The sequence below is a fragment of the Argopecten irradians genome, chromosome 16, assembly GCF_041381155.1.
Source record: "Argopecten irradians isolate NY chromosome 16, Ai_NY, whole genome shotgun sequence".
NCBI lineage: Eukaryota > Metazoa > Mollusca > Bivalvia > Pectinida > Pectinidae > Argopecten > Argopecten irradians.
This window is the reverse complement of record NC_091149.1, coordinates 15,350,409-15,373,515: the sequence shown is the minus strand read 5'-3', so window position 1 is coordinate 15,373,515 and position 23,107 is coordinate 15,350,409. Positions and strand designations below refer to the sequence as shown.

Genomic DNA, 23,107 nt, shown 5'->3' with positions numbered 1-23,107 from the left:
TGTTGACCGATTGGGGTCCCAGTAAATGCAATAATGCACAAAACTAGGGCCCTAAGGAGAACCTATATATATGAAATTTGAGAAAGAATCCCTTCAGTAACTTTCTGGAAATAGCGGTAACAAACTTTAACTATCAAAATCCAAGATGGCCGCCCAAGGCCACTCATTGTTGACCGATTAATAGGTCAATCAAACCAATAACAACTCTGGCCCCTTATAGTAAACCTGGATTGAAACCATGAAAACTCTAGGACAAGTGATTTTGAGAAAATCCCTTAAGTACTTTCTGAGAAATATAGCGTAAAAGTAAAACTTTAACTATCAAAATCCAAGATGGGCCGCCAGTCGGCCATCTTGTTGACCGATCTGGTCCCAAAATGCAAATATGCACAACTAGGGCCCTAGGGAACCTACATATGAAATTTGAGAAAATCCCCTTCAAAACTTCTGAGAAATAGTGAGTAACAATTTTTAACAGCAAAAACTAACAAAATCCAAGATGGCCGCCAGTCGACCATCTTTGTTGACCGATTGTGGTCCCAAAAATGCAATCATCACAACTAGGCCCTAGGAGAAACCAACATATGAAAGTTTGAGAAACATCCCTTCAAAACTTTCTGAGAAATAGCGGTAACAAACTTAACTATCAAAAATCCAAGATGGCCGCCAGTCGGCCATCTTGTTGACCGATTGGTCCCAAAATGCAATATGCACAACTAGGGCCCTAGGAAGAACCAACATATGAAATTTGAGAAAGATCCCTTCAGTTACTTTCTGAGAAATAGCGGAAACAAACTTTAACTATCAAAATCCAAGATTGACGCGCCAGTCGGCCATCTTGTTGACCGACTTTGGTCCCAAAATGCAATATGCACAAACTAGGGCCACTAGAAAACCTAGACATAAGAAATTTGAGAAAGATTCCCTTCAAGTACTTCTGAGAAATAGCGATAACAAACTTAAACTATCAAAATCCAAGATGGCCGCCAGTTCGGCCATCCTTGTGTTGGACCGATAGGTCCCCTCAAAATGCAATATGCACAACTAGGGCCCTAGGGGAACCTACATGTGAAATTTGAGACAGATCCCTTTAGTAACTTTCTGAGAAAGTAGCGGTAACAACTTTAACTAATCAAAATCCAAGATGGCCGCCATCGGCCATCTTGTGTTGACCGATTGTCCCAAAATGCAATATGCACAACTAGGGGCCCTAGGGGAACCTACATGTGAAATTTGAGAAAGATCCCTTCAAAACTTTCTGAGAAATAGCGGTAACAAACTTTAACTATCAAAATCCAAGATGGCCGCCAGTCGGCCATCTTGGTTGACCCGATTGGTCCCAAAATGCAATATGCACAACTAGGGACCCTAGTGGGAACCTACATGTGAAATTTGAGAAAGCTCCCTTACAGTACTTTCTGAGAAATAGCGGTAACAAGAATTGTTAACGCTAACGAAAAGGAGACGGACGGACGGAAATTTGACGGACCGTTACGGAATGGTGCCCAACGGACGATTGCCTCAGGAACCACCTAGGGACGAAAGGGGTACCAGGATTTATAAAATATGATTGTCCTTCACCCAAAAGAAAGCTTCAAACGAAATTCCATCAAAGGACCCTTTGGTGCCCCACCTCTCAGCCTAGGGCCCTGCCCCTCTGGACCCTAGGGGTCGTGACCAGGCTCTGACCCTAGGGTCGGACCTGGTCATTTATATAAATATGGATTGTCCTCCCCTAATGACAGTGTCACACCAAATATGGATGAAATCCATCCAAAGATGAAGGAGTAAATAGTCAGGAAATACTTTTATTTAAAATCCAGCTTAAAATAAGTTAAGAAAATTTTGCCCTTTTGGTGCCCCACCCCTCAGTATGCCCCTAGGGTCGGACCAGGCTGAAATCAATTATAATAAAATATAGGATTGTCCCTTCCCCCAATGAAGTTTCAAACCAAATATTGGATGGATGAAATCCATCCAAGGATGAAGGAGGAGTAGGATTTTCAAAGCTTAAAATAAGAAATTTGCCCTTTTGGGGCCCCACCCCTCTGACCCTAGGGGTCGGACCAGGCTCATTTATATAAAATATGATTGTCCTTCCCTAATGATGTTTCACACCAAATAAGGATGAAATCCATCCAAGGATGAAGGAGGAGTAGGATTTTAAAGCTAAAAATTAAGAAAATTTGCCCTTTGGGTTTTTTTTTTTTTTTTTTGGTGGGGGGCCACCTCTCTGACCCTGAGGAGTCGGCCCACAGGCTCATTTATATAAAATATAATCTGTCCTTCCTAATGATTTTCACACCAAATATAGATGAAATCCACTCCAAGGATAAGAGGAGTAGGATTTTAAAGCTAAAGTATTTGCCCTTTTGGTGCCCCGCACCCTCTCAGCCCCTAGGGGTCCCCCTTCCTACCTATGAAGTTTCACACCAAACTAATGGATGAAAATCCCTAGGAGTAGGACTAAAATTAAAGAAAAGCCCTTTTGAAGGCCTCGCATTTACCCTAGGGGGCGGATAAAATATAAACTATGATTGTCTTCCCTAATGAAGTTTTCACACCAAATATGGATGAAATCCATCCAAGGATGAAGGAGGAAGTAAGGATTTTAAAGCTAAAACTTAAGAAAATTTGCCCTTTTGGTGCCCCGCACCCTCAGTCAGCCCTAGGGGTCGGACCAGGCTCATTTATATATAAAATATGAGTTGTCCATCCCTTTATGAAGTTTCACACCAAATATGGAATGAAATCCATCCAAGGATGAAGGAGGAGTAGGATTTTAAAGCTAAAAATTAAGAAAATTTTGCCCTTTTGGGCCCTCTGCCCCTCTGACCCTAGGGGTCGGACCAAGCTCATTTATTATAAAATATGATTGTCCCGATCCCAATAAAGTTTCACAAACCAAATATGGAAGAAATCCAACCAAGGATGAAGGAGAGTAGGATATTAAAGCTTAAAGTAAGAAAATTTGCCCTTTTGGTTCCCCAACTCTCAGCCCCTAGGGGTCTGGACCAGGCTCATTAATATAAAATAAGATTGTCTATACTCCGCCAATGAAGTTTCAAACAAAACCAAATATTGCCCTCCAAGGATTTTTTTTAAAGCTAATAATAACGAAAATTTGCCCCCTTCGCCCCTCTGACCCTAGTGGGTTCCCCAGGCTCATAAATATAAAATATAAATATGATTGTCCTTACCAATGATGTTTCCTCCATTATATAAGATATCCAAAAGATGAAAGGAGGGAGTAGGATTTTAAAGCTAAAATTAAGAAAATTTTGCCCTTTTTGGTGCCTCGCTCCTTCAGACCCTTTCACAAGGCCAATATATAAAATCAGATTGTCCTACCATGTATGAATTTCACACCAATCATGTGATGAAATCATCCAAGGAAAATTAAGAAAATTTGCCCTGGCCCCCCGCCCCTCTGAAGGCTCATTTATATAAAATATTGATTGTCCCCCTAACCCTTATGAAGTTTTCACACCAAATAGATTGAGAGGTAGGATTTTAAAGCTAAAATTAAGAAAAATTTGCCCTTTTGAGGCCCTAGTCCCCTCTGACCCTAGGTCGGTCCCAAGCCTCATTTATACTAAAATATTGATTGTCCTTCCTTAATGTAGTTTCACACCTAATCTGATGCAATCCATCCAGGGATAAGGAGGAGTAGGATTTTAATGCTAAAGATAAAGAAAGCTTAGCCTTTTTGGGTGCCCCGCCCCTCTGCCACTAGGGGTCGGACAAGGCTCATTTTATATAAAATATGATTGTCCCTATCCCTTATGAAGTTTCACCACCAAATATGGATGAAATCCATCAAAGGATGAAGTGAGGAGTAGGATTTTAAAGCTTAAAATATAAGAAAATTTGCCCTTTTGGGGCCCTGCCCCTCTGACCCTTAGCACGGGTGGGGACCAAGCTCATTTATTTAATATATTGATTGTCCTTCCTAATAAAGTTTCACTCCGAACTTATTGATGAAATCCATCACAAGGATGAAGGAGGAGTAGGATTTTAAAGCTTAAAGTAAAGAAAATTTGCCCTTTTGGGTGCCACCACCTTCCTCTGCCCATAGGGGTCGGACCAGGCTTCATTTTATATAAAATATGATTGTCCTTCCCCAACATGATTGGTTCCATACCAAATATGATGATCCACTCCAAGGATGAAGGAGGAGTAGGATTTTAAAGCTAAAATTAAGAAATTTGCCCTTTTGGGGCCTCGCCCCTCTGACCCTAATGGGGTCCGACCAAGTCATTTTTATTAAAAATTGATTGTCACTTTCCCTAATGTAGGTTTCACAACCAAATATGGGATGACAATCATATCAAAGGATGAGGAGGAGTATTGATTTTAAAGCTTAAAATTAAGAAAAATTATGCCCTTTTGGTGCCCCTCTCTCAGCCTCCTGAGTGGTAGGACCAGGTCATTTATAAAAACATTTGATTGTCTTCCCTTATCGAATGTTTTCAACACCAAATATGGAGATGGAAGTAGAGAGTAGGATTTTAAAAGCTAAGAAAGTAAAGAAAATTTGCCCTTTTGGGGCCTCGCCCCTCTGAAGGGGTCGCAGCTGGGATGGCGGAGCTGGGTGGGCGGTGGGTAAGGCAATCTTTTTTGTGGACTGACCACTTCAGCAAAAGACTGGAAACTGAAGCTGACCAATACTCACACCCTCTAGGACGTAATTGCCGATTAGGTCAATTACTCTAAACCCCTGCTCATTTTGCATACAAGATACACACATACCATCGCTAAAATACAGCTTGATAAACTAATGACTATCTGACTAATTACAACCTACATGATCACATGCTACATTAAAACTTCAAATGCAAATGTAAAATATAATTCATGCAAATAAAACTTAAGCAAGAAAGAAAAGAATTGGGGGGGCTGACACAAAAGTTATGCATAAACAAAAATTTAATTAAAATTAAATTATCATTTTATGCCATAACACAAAGAACCAGATAAGACTTAAGATATTTATTAAGATTATAGCCCTGAAGACTATAAACCACAAATGATACAAAATAATATTAATTAACTTTGGCGTATATGGGGCTAACTCACTCAGTACAAAACATAGAAAAAACTAACGCAGTACACAAACTGTAACTCTGTCTTATGAACAGAGAAGCAGGTGCGTACCAAGATAGTAGCTTGACTCTGATCTAAGAGAATAAAATATGCTAGACTCGATAAACCCTATAGAAGCAGAAATAGACTCGTTAAAATCAGAGAAGCAATAGCAAGATAAGACTGCGCATGCATCTGTTCGAGAAACCACTTGACTCAGAAGATTGACTCTTTACTTAAAGAAGTGATTTGACTCCAGACTACAAGCGATAACTGTGAGAAACCACTACTCAGAAGATTGACTCTTACTTAAAGAAGTGGTTTGACTCCAGAGACTACAAGTAAGCTGTGAGTACTCAGAAAGATTGACTCTTACTTAAAGAAGTGGTTTGACTCCAGACTGCCTAGGGCATGCAATTACTTAACTAATACAAATAGTTAAATAAATGTTGAAGTTATATGACACATTTACAGTAACATTATACTTACATAAACCTAAAAATATCCCTGTGAGTATTATTGGTCTTGACTTTATAACGACACATTTGCATACATTATACTTACTAAACCTAAAATATCCCTGTGAGTTTTATTGTCAACTTTATAACGACACATTTTAAAGTAATATGTATACTTACATAAACTAAAAATATCCCTGTGAGTTTTTATTGTCAACTTGTAATAACGACACATTTTATAGTAATATTATTACTTACATAAAACTAAAATATCCTATGTGAGTTTTATTGTCAAACTTTATAACGACACATTTTCGAAAGTAATATTTATACTTACATAAACCTAAAATATCCCTGTGAGTTTTATTGTCAAAACTTTATAACGACACATTTTAAAGTAATTATTATACTTACATAAACCTAAAATATCCCTGTGAGTTTTATTGTCAACTTTATAACAACACATTTTAATAGTAATATTATACTTACATAAAACTAAAATATCCCTGTGAGTTTTTATTGTCAACTTTATAACGACACATATTTACAGTAACATTATACTTACATAAACCTAAAATATCCCTGTGATATTATTGTCTTGAACTTTATAACGACACATTTTGCAGTAACAAACATTATACTTACATAAACCTAAAATATCCCTGTGAGTATTATTGTCTTGACTTTATAACGACACATTTACAGTAACATTATACTTACATAAACCTAAAATATCCCTGTGAGTATTATTGTCAACTTTATAACGACACATTTACAGTAACATTATACTTACATAAACCTAAAATATCCCTGTGAGTATTATTGTCTTGACTTTATAACGACACATTTGCAGTAACATTATACTTACATAAACCTAAAATATCCCTGTGAGTATTATTGTCAACTTTATAACGACACATTTTGCAGTAACATTATACTTACATAAACCTAAAATATCCCTGTGAGTTTTATTGTCAACTTTATAACGACACATTTTAAAGTAATATTATACTTACATAAACCTAAAATATCCCTGTGAGTATTATTGTCAACTTTATAACGACACATTTACAGTAATATTATACTTACATAAACCTAAAATATCCCCTTGAGTATTATTGTCAAACTTTATAACGACACATTTACAGTAATATTATACTTACATAAACCTAAAATATCCCTGTGAGTATTATTGTCAACTTTATAACGACACATTTACAGTAACATTATACTTACATGAACTTAAACCTTTCAGAATGCTGTACTCCTTCATTCACAACAGTTTTTTAAGAACGAAAAGCTTCGCTCTGTGCTTATCCCATATCTTTAATAGAATGATTTGGAATTGAAAAACATTCTCATGTGCATTTTGACGATAATCTAAACTTGTCCAATTAAATCACAATTGATTTGATTTGTTGATTAACTCAACATTCTCAAAATAATCCAAAAGTCACAGGTTTAGAAAGAAAATGAACTTTCTCTTTCAAGTTTTATTGTTTGTATGAAACCTACTTAGGTATTCTCCCACAATTGTTTAATTTCTGTGTCCGACGTCTGCTCAACTCTCGATTTTCCAATACTGTTTTGTATTTCGGCTGAACCCAGCAAATCACTTATACTCTCATATATATTTAGGGTCAATACAGAAATTAATATTGACTCAAATTTCTACAAAAGAAGAGCTATATTTTTCAATGGGCCTAAATAAACGCCTAGCTTCACTTAAATTTCATACAATTGACGAAACTAACAATATGCTTACGCTTTCCTTTTCTTTGATGAAAATCACAATTTTACTAGTTTAAATCTTTTTTGATAAATAATTCATCAAATTATTCCTTCAACAATAACACTTGATTAATATTTCCTCTAGAACATGTCAAATCCTTAATATATTTGAATATGAAGGTATCAAAGATTTCTCTCTGAACTGAAGACTTTATGTCACAGTAAATTGCTATTTTAATATTATTATTCTTGAAGAAAGTAATGAATATATTACTACCTCTCCCTCAAAATTTCTAAATACACATCAAGTTTTCACTAATTAATTCACAAATGAAATCTGATCAGTCTTCTTCGTATATCCCAATAAAAAATTCTGAATTACTTCCAACAAGTAGTCAGTCTAAGTTGTAGTCCACCATCTTGAATGCCAAATCTCAATCCCAAATTCATCAAAGGTGAGATTCAATTTCCGTAAATGCCATATCCTATTTTCCCGTCGAGTTCAACAGAAAAAATAAACTGAAATCCTATATATTGAAATCCAATGTTTAAAAAATATCCTAAAAAAAAACAAATACCACAGCTGACTGTGACATCCGAACAGTCAATATTGTCATCAGATCTTGTGATAGGCCCCCCTTAGACTACAATGTAAATTGTTTTACTTGACAAGTTTAGATTTTCTTTTTACGACTTGAATAGAAACTAATACCTATCCAGGTAAGGTATTAAAACAGCCAGGTATATAGCTGAGCGGATATAGCCTAATCAGCTGTACGATCCTAGTTACCTAAAAACCTTGAATACACTTTGGCACTTAATCCTGTCAACCCTAAAATCTACAATGGATCATTTGCAATCAAAGAACAATGGACCCTTTCACTTTTTTATGGGGGTGATTTTCAATTTAAATCTATGTTTTAGTGATACACAACAATGTGTGGACAGACATTTTTATTGTTTGCCAGAATTTCCTATACCTTTTAAGACATTAGTCTACCTATGTTGATAATATAAGATAAAACACCTAATTTGATAAGGTTTAAATTAATGTCTACTGGTACAAAATTTCATATATATATATATATATATATAATTCAATTTTGCTTGTTACGAGCATTTTCATTGGTTTTAAAAATTAACTTTATCAGCCCATAAAGGAAAAAAATGGCGTCGCCGTTTGTGACGTTGCTTCTGATTGGCTGAGATGACGGCGTATTGGTTTCATAGACAAAAGAGTCCCAGAATGAATTTTGAGTATTGAAGAGATCATCTTTAGTAATTTGAATTATAAGGATTAATTTGAATAGATTTTTTTTATGTTATGGAGATATAACACAAAAAATCTGAGTGTACTCTCATCATAAACCGCTTCGCGGTTTATTTAGAGTACACTCAGATTTTTGTGTTATATCTCCATAACATAAAAAATCTATTCAAGTTAATCCTTAAATACAAAAATGAAATCCTTCCTTGACACTCCCTTAATGATTGGAAGGCTAAAAGACTTGTTTGTGCTGTATACAGTATATGACTTGTCAAAACTGGCCCTTGTGTAATCTGGATCACTGGCAAGATTGCAAGATATCTTCATTCATAATTTATAGTAATCATAACCTGTAAATTCAGAAACCTGGCTATACCGGCCATTGAATTTCACATACAAGGGGAGATAATCACAAGAGTGAATTTCTGTTACAAGGGGAGGGTAATCACAAGAGTGAATTTTGTTACAAGGGAGGTATTCACAAGCAACCAATTAGTGTGATTTCACATACAAGGGGAGATAATCACAAGCAATCAACATTGAATTTCACATACAAGGGGAGGTAATCACAAGCAACCAATAGTGATTTCACATACAAAGGAGGATAATCGCAAGCAATCAACAGTGAATTTCACATACAAGGGGAGATAATCACAAAACAATCACGTCTGAATTTCACATACAAAGGGAGATAATCACAAGCAATCAACTGTGAATTTCACATACAAAGGGGAGATAATCACAAGTAATTAACATTGAATTTCACATATAAGGGGAGATAATCACAAGAGTGAATTTCTGTTACAAGGAGAGATAATCACAAGCAACCAATAGTGATTTTGCATGCAAGGGGAGGTAATCACAAGCAACAGTGAATTTCACATCCAAGGAAGATATACTGTGAATTCTTACCCATCACTACATTCTGAGAGTATACTGAGATCATCTGAATTGCTTGTAAATAAAAATTTTATCAATTTTCTATACATTCTACCTAAATACTCTTCCATAGCCTACAGAAATTTTTTTTGAGTGTGATTGAAATATACCAAATGACTATTGAGTATCTCTGAGTGTGTACAACAGATCAAGTATTTTGATCAACTTATTCAACCCTGAAGGTACATTTTTAAATTCTTTTGATTAAAAGTCTGAAACAGTTAATATATGAATTTCCAGGGGGTAAAAGCCAGTTAAGCTTCATTAATGAAAACTCTCCTGATTCTTATTATTTTTAATATCAATCAATACTTTGATGTCAGGCATTTCTTTCCATTTAGTAACCTGAAAAGTTAAAATAACTTATAGTACCCATTCAGTCATATGACAATAAAAAAAACATAAAATATGGTTACATAGAATCATGAATGATATGAACATTAATATAATTAGGAAGTGATCAGAAGAAAAATGAGGTCATTATTTAGCCAAAATACTGTGTCAATGCTGTGATTAGCAGTAAGCATATAGCATTTAGGTAATAAAGTTGAAGAATTCAAACATATTACAGTGTAATTTAAATTACTGTTTTAAAAAAAAGTAGCTTTGGGAAACTAATTGATCCTGTATAGTGTAATCCTAATAGACTCATCAAGAATACCTCCATGATTTGTTTTGCTATAATGGCTTAAGAGACAGGTTGATTGAGTAATATTCTAACACCAATTTATCATTCACTGAAGTTATTTACTGACCATCGATTATTGCATTCAAAATTCCTGATAAAATCACCTGTTAATGAGATATTTGGTGAGACTAACCCTGATAGTATGTGACTTGGTTGTGTGTCAAATGTGTATCAAAAACGTTCTGTTTATATGTCAGATTTAAGCCGTGGAAGAAGCAAAGCATAGTGAAAAAAGAAACAACATCAACCTATGCCCATCCTATAATGGTATCTGGTAACTTATTGAAGTACAGTGGAACTGCTTGGGTGGTCTTTATATACAGGTTTGACTGTTTTGCCAAAATAGGCTGAAACTCTAGCTTGTCTACAACCAATCTGCATACATTTATAACATATGCATACCTCAATAAATAAAAACAAGAGGCCCAATGGGCCTTAACGGTCATCTGACTACCTTGGCAATAGTTAAATTAATTATATATGGTGTCACTTTGTCAGGACCATGTCAGGATCATTTTCAATTTCTTTCAACAAATTTTATTTCAAACAAGAGGCCCAAGGGCCTTAACATATAGGAAATTAATTAGATATAGTGTCATTGTAGCCATTTCGATTTTGGATTGACCAAAAAATAACATCACTTCGCGAATATGTTGGGATTTTCATGCACAGCCAAGTAAAACTTGAACAAAATGTGGTTTTCAAGATGCTTTCTTTGTCGGATCGAATATGTCGGGTCAGGATCATTTCATGCAAGTTTCAGCCAAATCGCACCGGTAGAACTTGAGGAAAGTTCAAAAATGTGTTTTCAAGATAGCGGCTGTGGCGGCCATCCTGGATTTCTCGGATCGACCCCAAAAAATAACAAACACCTTTGTCTGGACCATGTCAGGATCATTTCATGCAGTTTCAGCCAAATCGCACAGTGGTAGAACTTGAGAAGAAGTTCAAAAATGTGTTTTCAAGATGGCGGCTGTGGCGGCCATCTTGGATTTCGGATCGACCCGAAAAATAACAACACTTTGTCAGGACCATGTCAGGATCATTTCATGCAAGTTTCAGCCAAATCGCACCGGTAGAACTTGAGAAGAAGTTCAAAATGTGTTTTCAAGATAGCGGCTGTGGCGGCCATCCTGGATTTCGGATCGACCCAAAAAAATAACAACACTTTGTCGGGACCATGTCAGGATCATTTCATGCAAGTTTCAGCCAAATCACACTGGTAGAACTTGAGAAGAAGTTCAAAATGTGTTTTTCAAGATGGCGGCTGTGGCGGCCATCTTGGATTTCGGATCGACCCGAAAAATAACAACACTTTGTCGGGACCATGTCAGGATCATTTCATGCAAGTTTCAGCCAAATCGCACCGGTAGAACTTGAGAAGAAGTTCAAAATGTGTTTTCAAGATGGCGGCTGTGGCGGCCATCTTGGATTTCGGAATCGACCTGAAAAATAACAACACTTTGTCGGGACCATGTCAGGATCATTTCATGCAAGTTTCAGCTAAATCGCACTGGTAGAACTTGAGAAGAAGTTGAAAATGTGAAAAGTTAACGCACGGCGCACGGCGGACGGCGCACGGCGGACGGCGCACGGCGGACGGCGGACGACGACGGACGAAACATGATGACTATAGGTCATCCTGACCCTTCGGGTCAGATGACCTAATAAGCATATGAGAGAATTTTTCAGAAAAACTTGCCATGTTTATAGTTTTTAATAAAGTTAAATAGCCTTGCAGCAGCACAACTTAGCCTAATGGCAAAATGAAATAAAACTGTCTTCCACTGTCCGACTTAGCATGCATGTAAGTCATATAAGTACAGGGTACAGTATGAGAAGGGAGAGTGTGATTCAGGGGAGATAAATCTGAATTATCCTTACCACTTTGTTAAATCTTCTTCACTGCTGTAATGGGACAACAAAACCATAATTTTTTGTTAAAAAAAACCACAGAAATATTTTTCATACACATCAAATTTTTGTCTGGATTTTTCATTTTTACAATTAAACTGGAATTTGGTAATATTTCATATTGCCTTGTAACTTCTGGACATCATTATTGCCTCCAGTCGTTGATTTCTTCGAATTTATTTCAAAATGGCAGGATATTATAGTTGTAATATTGCAATAAAACGTCGAGGTATGAAAGAAAAATACTCTTTCATAAGTGGATATGAAGGATAGGGATATTCTACCCTCGGGATCACAAAATGTTGCAAAAACCTCAGCAAGCCTCGGGTTTTACAACATTTTGTGACCGTCGGGTAGAATATCCCTATCCTTCATATCCACAAATGAAAGAGTCTTATATTCTATAACAGGTTGAATGGTGAACTAAATAATGGAACAGTTCAAAACATATCTTGTATTTATCTTTAATATTATCTGTATGCAATATTTCTATTCATTTGATTCTAATTTTCATTTCGTTACTCACTTTTTTGGCACTTTCATGACTGGTTGGAGAGTTCCATCTTCTGTTTGAGAACTGACCAATGGGTGATTGAGGTATATTTCCTGCTGACGTTCCTCTACTTCCTGTTTGTGTTTTATGTCTTCCTGTTTTCTTGTTTCTTCAAACGCACGCTTCCTATAAAATGAAAGTAAAAGTACATTAACGTCAAACGTATATGTAACTCTGATCAATACAAGCCATAATGCACCATTTGGTGACTCTGTCTTTTTATATTACAGAGTTACCTCCCTTGGCAAGGGCAGATAACTCTGTTATACAGGAATGAATATTCCTAAGCTCGGTTATACCAAGGAAGTTAAGCCCCATCAATCAAATCAGTAAATGATATCCTGCCCTGCTCTACAACCATCACTGTGCACTCAAAGAACGTTGAAGATGAGTTATTTCCTTGTGGGTGATTATATGTGAAATGACCACCCTCATATCTGCACTTAATTACATTGATGCGATTAAACAGTTCAGATATTGATCTTGGTCATCTATGCCTATTTTCTTCGCCATCTTTGCCGTTTAGTTCAAATCTTTGTTCTCCAATCTGATTTTTATTGATGTTTATCAATAACATATGATGTAATATATCAAACTTGAAATATTGGAAAAGTCATTAATAAATGACATTAACCACAAATCTTGTCTCCAATTTTATTCCTTTGAGTGCAGCGAACATAGCTTCGGTCACTTTTCTCCATGTCACGAAACTGAGATGACATAAATGTAACTCTGGTGAATCTTTGCTTCCTCGAGGTTGTAATCTTTGACCCCATTATGTATTTATATGACAAGTAGTATAGACAACTAGGGCCTGGACAAGATCACTTTATCTGAAAATGCAGAACTACAACCCACCCAGTTTGCTTTCAAATATAAAATTGAAAACATTCTTTATGAATACATACAATGATGTGTTATTTCTAGTTAGTTCTGATGAACAAGTTCTAAATCCGTTTTCACTTTTTCGAAGATCTGATGAATTCCTGCTTTGCCTTGCAGATGTCCTGGATTGGCCACTTTTCCTTGTATTAACACTACTAGCAGTGCTTCTACGAGATCCACGAGAATTAGAATATGCTACAACATTTTTTGTTTTCTTCGGATATCCGGGAAAATCTGATTTTCTAGTCACATGTATTACAGAAGGTTTTGATTCTCCACTTCCCATTCCGACTTTTAATATGATGCAGAAATAATTCCCTGCATAGTCACATTTGACTATGCTGTTAGCTGTTCAAACTGATCACTTGGTCTGTGAAGTGTACAGGATTTTTCTGATTTCCGTTGAATGCCATATCCAAAGTTTCTTTCAAAAAAGGTTTGCCTCATGGGACAATATTACCATTTATGAATTTACAAAAAAAGACGTTTAGTCATGTATACACACTATTTTCTTCATTTTCTTTAGGCAACACTAGGGTAATACAGTTTTTAATTATCATTTTCCACAATAGATTTCCACTTGTCAGAAATATATATACATAGGGAACTCCTTGGAAATACGTACTATGTCACAAATATAAACAAGTTCTTCGATATGAAATTCAAACTGATTGCATATAACACACTGAAATTGCTAAATATTTTGTAGAAACACACTGTATATATATCGTCTATATAAGATTTTGATCATCCATTTCTGATATATGTTGACTGTCCAAAACAACTTCACTGCATTAGATTTGTCATATCAGCAATTTTTGTGAAAAAGTCCTAGCACCATAGTGTACATTCTAATCAAAAGAACGGTTTTTACAAAATTGCATGCACAACAACCGAAAATCAGAAACTATCTTCTGGAAGATTTGGCCAAATTTAAAGGGATGAGACAGGGTGACGCTTTTGTTCGTTGACCTTTCAATAATTAACTTGCAGGTTGATATAATCATGTATACATCATGGCATGTACTGTGAACTTATATATAATAAGCCTGCTATCATATAGAGATTGTAGGCCAATATCTGTCACCAATGTCCCTTGATATTAAAGTCCTTAGCAAAACTTATTGAAGTAAAAAATGAGCTTTAAAAATTGTTGAATTGTGAAGGTCAAATATCAATTTCAGCAAATGAGATGATACCAAAGATGGAATTTAATGGAACTCAAATAAAACCTGAAATTTCATTACATCTATTTTACGTATTATTTTTATCTTATATTATTTTACATGCTAAGGGTATCCCTAGTAATTAAAATTTTGTCAAAAATAAGTCTGGCGGATAACAGTAAATCTAGTTACCTGTGTATCATCAGCTCACTCACCCCTGAAAACACATTTAGACTCTTCTAAATCAATGACTAGATCAGTCCATCATAAATTTCCAGGGATGAAAGAGTTAAAGGTTGGTCCGGACCAACAAAAATCTTTGAAATTAACACACAGGGTTTTCAGATTGTGATTATAAGTCAACAATGTTTGAACCTATCTAAATATTACATTAAATAAACTACATTGTATTACAATAACTTGATTTATTAATTATCTTTCTTACCTGACAGCTTCTTTCCTTAGCTGATCGTGTAACATCAAAAGGCGTTTATTTTCTGTGAAAGTTTTCCGTATCCGATATCCACGAAATGTTGACTGAAAGGGATATAAATCATGAATAAATACACCATTCCAAAAAAGGAAAACTCACTTTTGTACAATATATTTGTCCTATAAAGTATGATAGTGTTTTTGATGTGTGTTTTCGTGTAAATAAAATTTGTATTAAATCAAGTGTAAATTCCATCTGACCTAAGTTAACGATATTTCAATAAGCTTTTCAGATCATCCTATTTAAAAGCATCCAAATTCATGAGTACAAAGTATCCACAAAGCTACAATCAATGTTTGCCATACATGGTAATTGAATATGCTCACAAAAATACATTATTAAGTTTACTTTACTGACAATCATTTCTATAAAGATGAGTTTGGATGTTTCAGTATTCATGACACCGTTTGTTAAAAGTTTGAGCTCCAGATAATCAAATCTGTATATATATAGCCATTGTGAACATTTTGAAAGGGCGGCAAACATGAAAATCTTTCATGTTTCAAAGTAAGTAAGATTGACTCCACTTCGATACACAATGTACATTCAATTCTATCAGATCATGTATCAAATCTGAACTGTTATGGTTTCCTTGTTAATAGATAACATCATAATGACATAGAAACAGGCCTAAAGCTTTCATTCTGGCACTTTATTTGACCTAAAAAGGACACTGTATTGCTGCAAAAACCGTGCTGCCCATGAAAGTTACCACCCATACAATGTGTAGTATCAGTCTAAAGAATATGTAGCCCAACAAAACTTAACAAAAAATTTCCAATTCAAAAGAGTATCTAACATTAAATCCCTGTCATTGAAATGAAAGGAATTGAAATCAACATGGATTCTATACACTTATACATTTCAATAGAGTAAAATTTTAATCACTCTGGCTCGATTTTTTAAATACTGTGAACCAATTTTCTTTCACGGCAACTAAATTTCACAATTTTGTTTGAAAACATATTCGGGACTATGGAGTTACGCAGATTTAAAAATGAATGGAAATACATTTTAATTTAATTGTGAAAGAATTGTTGAAGATATCAATTTGCGGAGATAAAACTTTCACGAATTTACAATGTTCAGGAAATTCATGAAAATAAATTGTATGCGAAATGAAGTTGGATAACAGTTATAATATCAATATTGTAGAATTGTTACTTTACCATTTTACAGTTGTACTGTCATCATTATAATATTTAATTCATTCACCCCCCTGAAATTTCATAATGGACTGGCTTAGTCTTTGATTTAGAAGGTTCTAAATGTGTGTTTAGGGCTTAATGAGTAAAAGTTGTGAAAGCTAGATTCAATAAGTTAATGATTAAAATCTAAAAGCACTTAAAACTTAAACTTGTAAGTTTACAATTAATGATTCTTCAGTGAAATTCAGTATCAGCTGTTTTAAGTTTTTGTTATCTGGCTTTCTCAGGTATATGTATAAATGAATTAACCATTTTCCTATAATTTGTGAATAAAAACTTTTTGTTGCTCATAGCCATGTCCAAAGAAATCACAAAAAAGATCATCCCTACAAAAATCCTGCAAAACTAACCACCTTTACAGTAGTGTAAGGATACTGTGTACCAATTTTCTTTCTCGACTACCTAATTTCGAGATTTCTATTTCAAAACAAGCTCACAAATATTAGCTTTCACGGATACTAAAATCAAATGAAAAATTGATAAGAATATGAGTGACGTACATATTAATTTGCACAGATAAACTTTCTCGAATTCACGTTGATCAACAAATTCGTGAAATCAAATCGCACACGAAAGAAAGTATGATTATATGTGACAGAGGGCCTAGGGTGTGCTTCACCATCTTTCCATGAATCTGTTCAAACTTAAAGTTTTAGTCAAAAGTATATAGTTTATGAGATGACTAGGTTTTCACTAAAAGCAAAGCATCATGTGCAAGGATGAAGAAACAGAATGGAAGTTGGGAGGACAAAATAAGGATCAAAAGACAGATGGACAGGAAACAATCAAGGATGGCGGAACAGATATACAAATATATAGACAGAAGGATGTAAAAAAACTAGATGATGGATGGAAGGGGAGACATTTAAAAGGGAAAAAGGATGAACAAAAAACAAATATATAAGGACGAACACACAGGCAAAAGGATAGAGAAAAGGTTGGACTGAAACATGGACAGATGAACAGATAGATGGATAGGAGAACCAAAAAACAACAGATGAAAAAAGAATAGACAGATGAAAGGATGGATAGAAGAAAAGACAGACAAAGAATAGACAGACAATTTTTTATCCAGGAATATCTTACCTGTATTTTGACTGCTGCGATTTCCTGTATACCGGTGATCGACAGTGCCCCGAGCTCAATCATATACTGAGCCACGTCATGGTGCTCACCCATCAGGGCATAGTCTAAAGGCGTATACCTAAAAAATGACAAATACTTTGGTAATTTTTTTTGTAACAATATTTCAACTGTAAAACTTTGATGCCCCAACTCTATATGAAATTGAACTATGCATAAAATGATTTCATAACATTAAAAGCAAAATGCATTATGAAGGGGCAATAACTCGTTTCAGTATTCTGTACATTGGCAGCAATTATTTGTTATAACTAAGCTATAAATAGACTCCATTACAGCCTTTATTACTGAATCATTCAGTTCTATCTCACACATTGAGTATGAAAGTTCATCCTTTTTTAAAGCTTAGGAGAAAAATAATCAAGATGTGTCTATCAAGAAGCTAGAGATAAATCAACCTGAGTTAAAGTTTTGAACTGATCATCACTCAGCAAGCCTCATGCTGATCAGTAAGAACTTGACAGAGCTATGCAAGAATATACAAATCAAAACATACCTATCTTCTGTGAACTCCATGTGGTTAGGGAAGGCGTTATATTCGATGATGAGTTTGACTGAGTCTAAATGGCCCTTGCTACAGGCCCAATGTAGAGCTGTCATACCCTGTAGCAGAAAGGTAAAAAAAGATATTGATAAAAGTGACCTTCTCTTTCTTTATCATAGTCAAAATACATCTTAAGATATCAACCATGCATGTATTTAATTTTGTTATTACTTTTTTAATCATCAAATACATGTACTTTTAGTATTTTTGTAGATCTAAGTTTTATGCGGTGGTTTTATTTTTGCTATATTCACATTTTCACTAAGATCCATGCATTCTAAAAATCAGCTAAGTATTCAGAAATTCATTGTTTCACCTAAAAAAATTGTTTAAGGAATTCTAGGAATTAGTAAACTGTGAAGTTTAACCTCAGTGAATATGCTTTTTATATGAAACCGTGAAATATTGACCCCATGATTTTAAAGCTCTATACTGACCATTCTGACCACCGGTCACTTACCTCCAAATCTTGAGCATTTATATCAGCCTTGTGTTCGACTAGAACAGACATACAATTAACAAAGCCACCGTAGGCAGCACACTGTAGTGGAGTCCGACTGGAAATCAAAAACAAGAATATAAGTTCAAGGTCATTTATTTGAACAAATATGTAGTCATTTAATCACAGTAAAATAAACCCAACTAATTTCTGCGGCGATTTGATTCCGCATTTTCATGCCTAATGATATTTTCATGGCAATATAATTTCTCGATTTACAGTTAAAATGTTTTAACTGACTTGCAGATGAAGAGTTTTTGTGACAATTCATTTTCGCGAATACTAATCGCCCACGGAATACACAAAATTTTATCACACTCAGTAGTTTGTTTACAGTAAGATAGTCTGTCTTTGCATATTACAAAGTTACCTCCCTTTCGGGTAGGTATCGATTGTGACGTCATTATTTTGTGAGCGAAATTCACATCGTTTTCTCTAAAAACGTATGACGTTGCGTTCGCAAACACATGGCATCAAAATCAATACCTTCCCGCAAGGGCAGATAACTCTGTAGCGTGCATAATCTCTTTATCCCCTGGTACTTGTGTTAAATGCTAAAAAGGCCAACAAGTAGCATATTTGACTCACTTTGCCTTTGGACTTTTTGGAATGATTTATAATCTGAGAATTTTGAGCTGTGACTTTAATGAAGTTCAAGGCTATTTATGTGAATAAATAGAACTTGTATCACAACATGCTACAGGCCCAATGTTAGTCTCTTATAACACCTATGTATTTGTGTTGCATGGGGAAACTGAAGGCAAAACAGACAGTACAAATTCTTCTGGCATAATCTATAAACTGAAATTTGTTGATTGATTAACTCACCCATTGTAGTCCCTGATGTTCGGATCCACCCCATATTTAATTAAAGTTTGGCAGATATAAGCATGGCCTCCTAATGCAGCCCTGTAAAAAACAAGTCCAAACTTTAATCTCCATTTATCTGTATAGAATAATACATCTACCCTGTAGTAAAGTTTGACAGATATAAGCATGACCTCCGAATGCAGCCCTGTAAAAAACAAGTCCAAACTTTCATCTCCATACATCTGTATAGAATAACACATCTACCCTGTAGTAAAGTTTGACAGATATAAGCATGGCCTCCTAATGCAGCCCTGTAAAAACAAACCGACAGTTTCATCTCCATACATCTGTACAGAATAATACATCTACCCTGTAGTAAAGTTTGACAGATATAAGCATGGCCTCCTAATGCAGCCCTATAAAAACAAACTGAAAGGTTCATCTCCATACATCTGTACATAATAATACATCTACCCTGTAGTAAAGTTTGGTAAAGCACCATGGCAATGTTTTTACTGTAAGAATGAAAAATAGAAAAATAAGTTGCAGCAGAAACAAGTTAGGTTACAGTAATACGTAGTTCGTAATGTAAGTGTGCCATACATACATGTATTTTTGAGGTTCCCCATTCATGATTGATACTGTACCTAGCGTCTCTTGTACACATACATGTAAGCAGTTATACTTTATATCAATTGATCCTATCTACAAATGTTACAGATTTGTCTGATTCTTTTTCAGTGTTCAGTTCTATGTCATTAAAATTTAAAAAATTGTGATATCAAAATCAAGGAATATGTGACATAGCATATATATAAATGATTATATGTATGAATAAAAGAGAAAGACTCTCACTTATTTTAAATTTGTAGATATGCATTTGTGCTCAATTTTATGCCACAAGAATTGAAAAAAAAATGATGTCATAATTAACAAATAGGTGACATAACATCAATAATATAAATGATTACATGTATGAATACAAGAGAAACATTTTCACTTAATTTAAAGTTATATATCTATATTTGTATTTGTATGAATGAGTTTGGAAAATGAATGGAGCAAATCAAATGTGATGAAATGAAAGCAATTAAGTAAAAGGAGTGAAAGAGACCTCCTGTGAGAGGCAATATGTTGTAAGAGGGATGAACCCCGGGTCCCAACCCTGGCATCCCTCTAATTTGGCTGGGGAATAAAATCAATTTTGAAATCTTAAAAAAAAAAAACAAAAAAAAACATCCATGGCAATGCCACAAGTGTTTTGTTGGCGTACTGGTTGCCAAGTACCAATTCTCACCATCATATGAATATTTGTATCTTTACATAAAAGTCATCTTCTGGTAAACATACACAATCAGACAGATCTTCATCAAACAATGTCTGAAATGTTCTGTGAAATCAAACAATGTCTGAAATGTTTTGTGAAATCAAACAATGTCTGAAATGTTTTGTGAAATCAAACAATGTCTGAATTTTTTTGTGAAATCAAACAGTGTCTGAAATGGTACTCAGCAAGAGGTACTCAGCAAGATATTTTCACCAAACAATATCGTTTAATATTCTGATAACTAGAAGTTTTGCCCTATCTACAGACAGTATATCTGGAGTTTTGGTAGAATGAATATACATACCCAGCCTGCTGTGCTTTCCAGCCGGGTACAAAATGTGTGCTAGTGCTAGTGGAGCACTGCCACAGCGAATCACTTGGGCAAACTTTTTTTTATGTTTTTTAGAAGAGGTTTTTTCAGCTACATTATTGCAGCTAGAGTTTTGGCAGATACATTCTCAACTGAGACTTACCAATGTAACGGTGATCGTCCGTCTTGATCCAAGACGTCCACACGAGCCCCGAAATCGATCAGTGTCTGTACAACGTCCGTGTGGCCCATCTCACAGGCGCGAAACAGAGGTGTGTGTTTAGTGAGATCAGTAGCGTCCAGTTGAGCCCCGTGGTCAAGTAATTCCCTGACCGTTGAAGGATGGCCAGAAAGAGAAGCAGCATGTAGGGCTAAAAGTAATTAACAAGTTTTCATACATTTTTTTGGTTTATTTATTTTTTTTCGTCCTATTAACAGCCACGGTCATGTAAGGACGTGCGAGGTTTGTTGGTGGAGGAAAGCCGGAGTACCCAGAGAAAAACCACCGACCAGCCGTCAGTACCTGGCAACTGCCCCACATGGGATTCGAACCCGCATCCCAGAGGTGGAGGGCTTGTAGTAATATGTCGGGACATCTTAACCACTCGGCCACCGCGGCCCCAGTTTTCATACAGTTACAGGTACAAGTATTGATAATACATACAAAGATGCCGGTGTAAAATTCAAATTTTGTAATCAATAATAGGATTGGAATAGCTACAATAATAGTCTGTTGTGTATCCCTAGTATGATAGAGACATACAGGACACTGCCATTTCATTAATACAAATTCTGTGAACACATGTGTGTGTGATCTTTCTTAAATCAAGGAAAATGCAGGTAAAACAATATAATAGCATAATTGATGAGAAAATAAGAAATTGTGAAATTTGAAAGACAATACAAATTTTATCTTCAAAACTTACCTGTACCTCCATTATTATCAACTTGTTGAATATCTACATTGTGTTTGAGGAAGATCCGAATTACATCATCAGCGCCCTTCCCAGCGGCCCACATAAACGCTGTGCGGCCGTCAACGTCAGGCTCATCAACTACATTTTTACGAGAAAGAAATACAGCGGCAGTGTCCTGAAACAAATAAACAGATTAAAAATTATCAAGGAAATATCGGACTGGCGGGTCATGTTATGTTGTCAGCCACCGTCCTAATTTATCCAAAAATATTTTTCACAAAAGTTTGCAATTCTTTCCAATATTTAACGAGTTTTACCTTTCCATTTTTTTTTCTTTTTTCATATTTTTATAGAAAGTCTAGATCAAGTTTGACATGACTATGCAGGTATGTCTTTTTTTCAAGCATAAAGGGAGATAATCTAGTCAAAAGACCAATATAACAAATTTACTCCTGGTTTATTTGGTTTTTCTTATAAATAAATGAAAAAATGGTATTTCCAATTAGTAATTGACTGTAACAAATCTTAAAACTGCTGTTTCTTACAAATTAAATTTTATTGTGAAAGCATAATCATTACATGAAGGGAATTTTTTTATCTGTGTATAATTTCTGAAATAATGAATTAAAGATTTAAGATGGATATTGTATGATCAGACATACATCGTAATTGTTCTGAGCTGCGTAGTGTAGTGGAGTAGCACCGTTGGAGTCGGAGCTGGCGTAGTCAGCGCCGTTATCTAGTAGGAGGCCAACAATCTTTGAATGACCTGCAATAAAACAGGAATGTTATCAATCGTAGAAACGTCTGTAAAGTCGTGCTTAAGGACTCCGGACAGCATTGCATGTATTAATTACCTGCTTCATGACTAGGCCATACAAATGTTCCCTAAATTTTATATTGAAAGATAATATGCCAGTTGCCAAAGATTTCTTTAAATCTGTGAGATAACAACAAAAGAAAAAAAAGGATTAACACTATCTTCATCAGACACTCTCTGAAGAAGATAACTCGTTACACTAAAAATTGGTCCACAGGTATAAGGTCCTGATGACTAACAAGTAATAACTCCTAAAAACTGTCGGAGCTGCCATTTAGACCTAATCTCACATTTAAATATAAATTATAATCCCAGTTTACAACCCATTTGAGATTCTACAAACCAAGGAT

General features: G+C 35.2%; 1 protein-coding gene across 3 annotated transcripts in view; it reads right to left on the bottom strand.

Annotated features, from left to right (window-relative positions):
- The window catches only part of LOC138310698 (inversin-like), a 108,209-nt gene that overhangs the window by 68,285 nt on the left and 16,817 nt on the right, over positions 1-23,107 (bottom strand). For all 3 annotated transcript variants that reach the window (XM_069252030.1, XM_069252028.1, XM_069252029.1), the window contains exons 10-19: positions 22,600-22,706; positions 21,947-22,112; positions 21,184-21,391; positions 19,402-19,482; positions 18,535-18,631; positions 18,027-18,133; positions 17,474-17,591; positions 15,132-15,223; positions 12,609-12,761; positions 12,053-12,076 (exon numbers count right to left, since the gene is read on the bottom strand). In XM_069252030.1, the coding sequence (XP_069108131.1) occupies positions 12,053-12,076; positions 12,609-12,761; positions 15,132-15,223; positions 17,474-17,591; positions 18,027-18,133; positions 18,535-18,631; positions 19,402-19,482; positions 21,184-21,391; positions 21,947-22,112; positions 22,600-22,706 (1,153 nt within the window). The remainder of the gene's footprint in view (positions 1-12,052; positions 12,077-12,608; positions 12,762-15,131; positions 15,224-17,473; positions 17,592-18,026; positions 18,134-18,534; positions 18,632-19,401; positions 19,483-21,183; positions 21,392-21,946; positions 22,113-22,599; positions 22,707-23,107) is intronic.